The 8,889-nt window shown below is 36.0% G+C and overlaps 1 protein-coding gene across 3 annotated transcripts; it reads right to left on the reverse strand.

The window, feature by feature from the left end:
• Nucleotides 1-70: 70 nt before the first annotated feature.
• LOC127454252 (uridine phosphorylase 1-like) lies at nt 71-4,990 on the reverse strand. 3 transcript variants are annotated; one of them, XM_051721322.1, is made up of 8 exons: nt 4,846-4,990; nt 4,619-4,669; nt 4,117-4,228; nt 3,464-3,622; nt 3,192-3,306; nt 1,708-1,917; nt 1,399-1,545; nt 71-1,074 (listed from the first exon to the last, which is right to left on the reverse strand). In XM_051721322.1, the coding sequence occupies exons 2-8, from the start codon at nt 4,654-4,656 to the stop codon at nt 1,046-1,048; spliced, it is 810 nt and encodes a 269-aa protein (XP_051577282.1). In that variant the 5' UTR covers nt 4,657-4,669; nt 4,846-4,990; the 3' UTR covers nt 71-1,045. The 3 variants fall into 3 exon arrangements, with proteins under 3 accessions (XP_051577282.1, XP_051577281.1, XP_051577280.1); XM_051721321.1 differs by having other exon boundaries at nt 71-1,109; nt 1,708-1,875; nt 4,846-4,986; XM_051721320.1 differs by having other exon boundaries at nt 71-1,109; nt 4,846-4,982.
• Nucleotides 4,991-8,889: the final 3,899 nt, after the last annotated feature.

Genomic DNA, 8,889 nt, shown 5'->3' on the forward strand with positions numbered 1-8,889 from the left:
GTTTTAGCTTTTTCTGAAAGGTGAGAAAGTGAAAGAAAATAAAATGTTGCCATATGGCTACAACATACCATATGGTTAAATCAACTTTGTGTTTTATTTCTCTGAATGTTACAACATAAAACTTTCAGTTATGGAATTAAAATAATACTTAGAAAGTTAAACATGTTGCAAACTTGAGAAAGTTTGTGTTTACTCATTTAAGACATTTGTGATTTTGATAGTAGAATTTTACAAACACTTGTTTGTAACAAACATATATGACACAGCAACAAAAGCAGGAGGTTTACTATTATTTGGAAAATACCCCTTAAAAAGTGCTAAAAAAACTGCTCAGTCCTCTTACTTTTCTAAATTATGTTTCCCTAAAATGGTAAATAAAATGGTATATAATGGTAAATAAAATCTGGCATAAAATAATTAAAAGTGTAGAACAAACTGTTCCTATTACTATTTCAAAACAATTAAGCCAGTGCGGTACATTCACGGCAAGATAATGCTTCAGTATATCATGTTAGCAAATACAGTGGTAAACTGTAGAAAAAAATCAAAGGTATTTCGTTTACTTATGTCATTTTAATATAAGCGGTCAACATATATGAGCCGTTTTTTCCCTACTTATTAAAAGTGCACTCAGTATTTTTTTTTTCCCCACATTTAAATTTTTTTAAGACAAATAGTTCTTTGGACAATTTTTTTTTTTTAGCATGTTCTCACATATCAGATCAGTACCCTATTAAACAATGTTTTATGCTGAATTCAGAATCATATACTACCATACTACTCTTACTATTCCTGCCATCTCTGTAAATGGCAGAAATAGGAAGAGTAAAATGGAAGTATGCAATTCTGAATTATAACTTCCTTATAACTAATTATAACATACACAAAAAATACTGAGAGCACCTTTATGCTTTGCCCTGAACAAAACTGTACTGTACTACTGTTCTAGCTAGTGCAAAACTAGCATTTCTTAAATGCATTCAGCTTCTTTTTGATGTAATGTCCAACCAGGGTCTGAGGTCGCTGATGGTAGTTATTCAGGACATCATGCGAGCTGGTGAGCTGGTCTCCTTTCTGCCTGTCAAGTAGTGTTACACACACAACAGCAGCTGAAAAATACAGTGAAATGTTTCCTTCATATTATCATATGACCTTAACCCATAAATTCCACAACCTGACAAAAAAACAACAGCAGGCTTAATTTGTGACAAGTTCCAAGAAGTGTAAAAAATCAGTCTGCTCAAACATATTAACTGCAATAAAAGCATAAAAACCCAGTTCCATTTCCCAAAACTACCAATAGAACTTCACAAATTCTATGACAGATTCTCATATATTGATTTGTACTAGGATTATTCATTAACTTGAACAAAAATTGCAGTGTTTATAATTGCATACCTCGAAGATCACTCAGTTTACACATGGCTGCAAACACAGATGACTCCATCTCAATGTTACGAACTCCAGCAGCATAGGCTTCAGCAAGATAGCTCTGTTTATCTTCTTCAGTGTACGAGCAGAAGGCCCCATCCAACCGAGCTTGACCTGTTACAAGACAGAGCCTTCAGATGTACACTGCAATTGTAGCATTCTCTCAAGAAGAAGTGGAAACTTCCAAAGAACCATTTTATTTCAAAGAGCATAATCAACTGATTTTTTTAAAGTAATAACAATAAATGTTTATGGTCAGATCTGATGTAACCATACCTTCGTAGAAGTCAAGTGTGCACATTGTGTTACCAATGACAGTCTCAAACTCTGCAAGTTCTTTGCTGCACTGAAGCAGCTCCTCTGTAAGTTCCCCATCGAGTTCTGTGCTCCTGACCACAGGTTTGCCCAGGATATGCTGCTCAAAACGGGGCTGGAACATAGAATCTAATGACTGTTTAGTAACAACCACTGTCCCTGGCTTTAAACCTAAAAAAGGCCAGACATAAAGTGTGAAAGACAACTCGCTACTAAATGTGCAAGTGTGTGTAAATGCCCTATTAAATTAAAAAGTGCACTCATTGAAATGCATCCTATTTATACATGATTTTAATCACTATAGTAGCCTATATCCAAAACATATATGTAATATAACAACTTACATCTGCACAGTGAAGCGAATGAACAGGTGAACTTGAACTAAATGACGCTCTAGTCAGAATATGCGTCATTTGAGTTGCGTAACTTGCGTAGTGAATACACTGTTTCCTTAAGAAACATGCTACACGCAATGTAATATCCTTTCACAGAACATTAATATGTCTCAAAAGCATGAATAATTCAGAGTACAGTAAGTTAACTTCTAAAAAGTAGCTAATACTTCAGTCTATTCATTATTATTTTAGGAGCTCAGTTTTTTTTTCACAACAAGGACAGTAGGCTATGTATAGTTATATGTTTGATACATTTTTAAATGAGAATATGTTTATACATTTTTTTACTTAAATGTTTGAATATTTGATTAAAGTTTGGTCTGTTACAGTTTAACACACTTTTTTGTCCATTATATGTAATTTTCATCAACCTAAAACTAATGAATATGAGATGACGAAATATTGACTAATTTTAAAGGACATTTTTGTCAAAAGACTAAAACCATGACTAAAACAAAAACTGTGAAAAAATTAACACTGATTCCAGCCCACGTAAAATATTATCAATTCCGTTCATGAGAATATACTGAAAAAAAAAAAACTTTCATTCTTATGGTAAGTTCTGTAAAGCTTGTCAGAGCGAGCAACGGTAACCAAGGGGGCAAAGCTTAGCGAAGGGTCAATTATAAGGGACTATTGAGATAAACAATTACTATTGTTATGGTAATATGATTTCAACATGGCACTGCTCATATGTAGAATAAAGCCTGTTTTTTTCTAAATCTGATATGACTAGAGTCTTCATCTCATGTAAGTGTACATCATTTTAAACAATTTTCAAAATTACTATTCTGTTATCACTATTTCTTTAAGTTTAGAGATTTGCAAAAAATTACTGAGCACACTTTTAAATGTAAGAAATGTTATGGCTAGTAAGGCTAAGGTCTATAATATTTCCGATTTCAACATCTGTGAAAGTTCTCTGAGTCAGGAAATTATTCACAGAAAAAAAAGTTTCATGGTTTACCAAATCAGGGTGAGGTTAGGCATAATTTTGAAAGCATAGAAGGCCCCTTTTGAGTAAGCATTTCATTGGTAAAAGCAGTTTACCTATTCCGCCTGACGTTCCAATGCGCACTACTGTGACTTCAGTGCAGTGTGCATGGTAGAGGAGCTTGATAAGCTCATGCAACATTATAGAGATTGATGGGATGCCCATGCCATGCTAGAACACAGAGAAATTCAATGTTAATATTCAGACAAACTTTAGTTGCAAAGATGTACCAATGAAAAAAGACTATACAAAGCCAAACTAATCACATGTGTTTGATGGACACTGATACATAAAAACACTACATGTAAATGAGATTGAGCTCACTCACACTGACAGACAGCACAGGTCCAATTTTGTACATCGCAAAGCGATCAGTCCCAGCACAGATATTTGGGTATTCTGCATTTGGGTCTTCAAGACCCAATTCTTTGGCAATGTATTCAGTAAAAGACTTCATCCTCCATGGACTTCCACCTACACATACAAACTGATAAAAAATGAAAAATGAAAATAAATAAATATATAATAGATGTGTATGAGAAACAGATCAAAATGAAGTCCTTTTTTTTTTTTTTTTTTTTTTTACATCTGAAAGTGAAAGTGGAGATTTAAAGTAAAAAAAAAAAAAGGACTTATATTTTAAGCTGTTTCTCACCCACACCTACAATATCACTTCTGAAGATATGGATGCAACCACTGGAGTCACATGGATTACTTTTATGTGGCCCTTATGCAATTTGTGGAGCTACAAACGTCTGATCACCATTCACTTGCATTGTAAGGACTCACAGAGCTGAAATATTCTTCTAAAAATCTTCGTTTGTATTTAGCAGAAGAAAGAAAGTCATACACATCTGGGATGGCATGAGGGTGAGTAAATAAGGAGAAAGCTAAAACTATTTTTGGGTGAACTATCCCTTTAAGGAATTTTAAGACTGTAGGCAAAAATACAGACTGTGAGAAAGAGAAAGCAAATGTTACTTTGACATCTCCGAACATCGCTGGTAAGTCGTGAGAGGATGTTGCAAGGTTAAAATGGTAGAGGATGTCATCTTTCATGTAATCCAAATGGGGATTGTTGACATATATTGACCTGTGCAAGGATTATAGACGTTAAACAAACACATGAAACAGAATATGTGTTGGTTATAATAGGAGAACACGTTAAACGCAATATTTTGACCACACATCACAACGCGATAATTGTCAGTATAATTAAGGTTTCATGGAAAGGGCATGCATTCATACTCCATATTTACTGAACTTGTCATTTATCCTAAGCTTTGGGATGCGTAACAAACGTAAAATCTACAGTATTCATTAATCATTGTTTGACTCGCAGACGAGAGGGGAGAAAATCCATGCAGATATTATAAAGTATAAGAAAACAATAAATAAATAAAAATTAAAAAAATTAAAAAAAAAAAAAAAAAAAATATATATATATATATATATAAAACAATTTTGTTCGCATCATTCCTACCTTTCGCATGTCCCGTTGTTCTCTTTACCCAGCGACATTTTCCGTTTTCTCCTGTGATGGGAAACATCGTCACATTTGCTATACAAAACACGTAAGGCTAATCAACACTTATTTTAAGCCTTGTAGCAACTGTCAAATCTACGCAAAATACACAACTCTGTCAAACAATAAAATGGTCTAGACAGCATTTCTGAAAGAACAGTCTTATAATATTGAATAGCCATTACCTTTAGTGGGATGTGTACTAATGAACTGTACGACTCGGCGAAGTCTCGGTAGGCTATATAAAATAGTTCCTGTTAGTTGCTGCTACGGTATATCGTTCGGCTGCGCCATCTGGTTTACGTGACTACACCGGTGTCGCAATTTTTTTCCATCAGCCGTATTTGGACATGTTCCGCCTTTTGTGGTAGAACAGGCTAGTAGTAGCAAACGTTGTGAAGTCCGATTCATTTTAGCAAATCAGTTCATTCAACCGGTTCAAAAACTATTCACAACCGAGTCATCACCAGAGTGTTCTATTTAGTCCCCACGAGGCATTTTACATTAGATTTTGTATTATTTATGTAGAGTGCCTCAAAAGTTGTTTACTGGACAAAATCAAAATAACTTTGGTTTACTTCATTGCAAAGGCGGGACTTAATATCTATGGGCTGGATCTGTCAGAAACAATCTGTCAGAAACGATCTCTCTCTGGGTTACTGACCAGAAGGTCGGGGGTTCAAGCCCGAACACTGCCAAGATGCCACTGTTTGGCCCTTGAGCAAGGCCCTTGACCCTATCTGCTCCAGGGGTGCTGTATCATGGCTGACCATGCACCCTGACCCCAGCTTATCTGAGATATGTGAAAAACAAATTTCACTGTATATATGGAAATGTATAATGTGTGACAATAATAAAGGCTTTCTTCTTCTTATAATCAAATCAAACGGAGCAGAAACATGTATATAACTCTCGCTCTCTCTCTCTCTCTCTCTCTCTCTCTCACACACACACACACACACAGTGCTCGAATCTTATGTGCTGATAAAGAATAAAAAAAACTATATACATTTTCAGTCCAATGTTATATAACAAAGACAGATAAGCTGCTATTCTTCTTTTAAATGGCTTACTCCAAGTAATACTGGATTTAGAGGGTGACAAAGCAGCAGACCCAAAAGGGCAACTATGGCAAATATACCAGGGGACTACATATAAGGCACTTGAAGACCCATAAAAGCATGTGACTTCAAAATACATTGAAATGTCTCAAAAACAGTAGAAAATAATCAGATGGCTTCCAGACTCACTGGATGGTATCACTGTCAGATTTAGCAGTGACACAGGAATAATTATTTCATAATGTCTCAGAAAGTAGTGATAAAGGAGCAGTCAGTAACTTCAAAAGGACCTGTTTAAGGACCTTTTTTATTACTTAAACATTAGCAAAAGGATGGCAAAATACTATCAGGCTGTAATGATACTACAGAGAGGAGATTAGGTATGAAACCAGGTGCGGGAGCTTTATTCCAAGAGTGCAGGACAACTGGGCACACATTGTAAATGTCTTTACTGTCACTTTTGATCAATTTAATGCATCCTTGTGAATAAAAGTTATTTTTACTAAAATGTAAGTATCTTGGGGACCCCCCTAAGTCTATTTTTTACTTCTTATGGGGGGTCCCTAATGCCTTATGGGGGGGGTCCAGGATCCCCCCATCAATTTGAGCACTGCACACACATGTTGGTGCAGCTATCATTATGAGGACTCTCCACAGACAATGATTTTTATACTGTACGAACTATAGATTCTATCCCCTAACCCTCACAAAAAACTCTCTGCATTTTTATATTTTCAATAAAACATCGTTTAGTATGTTTTTTAAATGATTTGAATTATGGGGACACTAGAAATTTCCTCATAAACCACATTTATATCATAATACCCTTGTAATTACCAGTTTGTAACAAAAAAAAGTCCTCGTAAACCACTTAAACCTGCCCACACACACACACACACACACACACAGCAAATTCAGGTAAATTGGGTAACTTTGAGTCTTTGAGTAACTGAGATGAGTCAAAAGTGGCCCAATTTACCTGAATTCACACCATTACTGCGGTTGTGTGTTAGCCCACTCATCAGAAACATCTATAAAATAATGAAGCAGGGCACAGAGTAAAACAAACTGTCCTTTACTGAGTGTAATAATTTTGTGGAGCTAGAATAAATCCAATTTAAATTGAAGACAATTAGTTTTGAATTGACAGATTACAGTGTGATGAAAGCAAATATTGCCTCTGCCCAGGTGTGCAAATCAAGGGATATATACAGGTGCATCTCAATAAATTAGAATGTCGTGGAAAAGTTCATTTATTTCAGTAATTCAACTCAAATTGTGAAACTCGTTTATTAAATAAATTCAATGCACACAGACTGAAGTAGTTTAAGTCTTTGGTTCTTTTAATTGTGATGATTTTGGCTCACATTTAACAAAAACCCACCAATTCACTATCTCAAAAAATTAGAATACATCATAAGACCAATAAAAAAAACATTTTTAGTGAATTGTTGGCCTTCTGGAAAGTATGTTCATTTACTGTATATGTACTCAATACTTGGTAAGGGCTCCTTTTGCTTTAATTACTGCCTCAATTCGGCGTGGCATGGAGGTGATCAGTTTGTGGCACTGCTGAGGTGGTATGGAAGCCCAGGTTTCTTTGTCAGTGGCCTTCAGCTCATTTGCATTTTTTGTTCTCTTGTTTCTCATTTTCCTCTTGACAATACCTCATAGATTCTCTATGGGGTTCATGTCTGGTGAGTTTGCTGGCCAGTCAAGCACACCAACACCATGGTCATTTAACCAACTTTTGGTGCTTTTGGCAGTGAGGGCAAGTGCCAAATCCTGCTGGAAAATGAAATCAGCATCTTTAAAAAGCTGGTCAGCAGAAGGAAGCATGAAGTGCTCAAAACTTTCTTGGTAAACAGGTGCAGTGACTTTGGTTTTCAAAAAACACAATGGACCAACACCAGCAGATGACATTGCACCCCAAATCATCACAGACTGTGGAAACTTAACACTGGACTTCAAGCAACTTGGGCTATGAGCTTCTCCACCCTTCCTCCAGACTCTAGGACCTTGGTTTCCAAATGAAATATGAAACTTGCTCTCATCTGAAAAGAGGACTTTGGACCACTGGGCAACAGTCCAGTTCTTCTTCTCCTTAGCCCAGGTAAGACGCCTCTGACATTGTCTGTGGTTCAGGAGTGGCTTAACAAGAGGAATACGACAACTGTAGCCAAATTCCTTGACATGTCTGTGTGTGGTGGCTCTTGATGCCTTGACCCCAGCCTCAGTCCATTCCTTGTGAAGTTCACCCAAATTCTTGAATCGATTTTGCTGGACAATCATAAGGCTGCGGTTCTCTCGGTTGGTTGTGCATCTTTTTCTTCCACACTTTTTCCTTCCACTCAACTTTCTGTTAACATGCTTGGATACAGCACTCTGTGAACAGCCAGCTTCTTTGGCAATGAATGTTTGTGGCTTACCCTCCTTGTGAAAGGTGTCAGTGATTGTCTTCTGGACAACTGTCAGATCAGCAGTCTTCCCCATGATTGTGTAGCCTAGTGAACCAAACTGAGAGACCATTTTGAAGGCTCAGGAAACCTTAGCAGGTGTTTTGAGTTGATTAGCTGATTGGCATGTCACCATATTCTAATTTTTTGAGATAGTGAATTGGTGGGTTTTTGTTAAATGTGAGCCAAAATCATCACAATTAAAAGAACAAAAGACTTAAACTACTTCAGTCTGTGTGCATTGAATTTATTTAATAAACGAGTTTCACAATTTGAGTTGAATTACTGAAATAAATGAACTTTTCCACGATATTCTAATTTATTGAGATGCACCTGTATATATATATATACAAAAACAAAAAAACTTAATTGCATAAGATCCAGAGTGATTGTGTTATTTTGACCTTTTTCTAGTAACCTGTTAAAAATATTATAATACTGAAAAGGCTACAGTAACTAAGTAACTCTTCTTTTGTGTCCAATCCTTTTCTCAGCAATAAATTCAAACAAATGTAAATACTGTATAACAAGAGAAGTGCAAAAAACTCACTGTACCTTTAAAATAAAGCTTGTTTTTTTTCCCCAAATAATTCCCACCTTTAAATATTCAAAAGGCTCAGTAGTTGTTAAAAGACTGTGCCAGATCTGTGTGTGTCTTGCCCAACCCTTGAATCCAACCACATACAATCTGTCCAGTGTCAACACTGTTAGG

This window comes from Myxocyprinus asiaticus, chromosome 16 (assembly GCF_019703515.2).
Source record: "Myxocyprinus asiaticus isolate MX2 ecotype Aquarium Trade chromosome 16, UBuf_Myxa_2, whole genome shotgun sequence".
NCBI lineage: Eukaryota > Metazoa > Chordata > Actinopteri > Cypriniformes > Catostomidae > Myxocyprinus > Myxocyprinus asiaticus.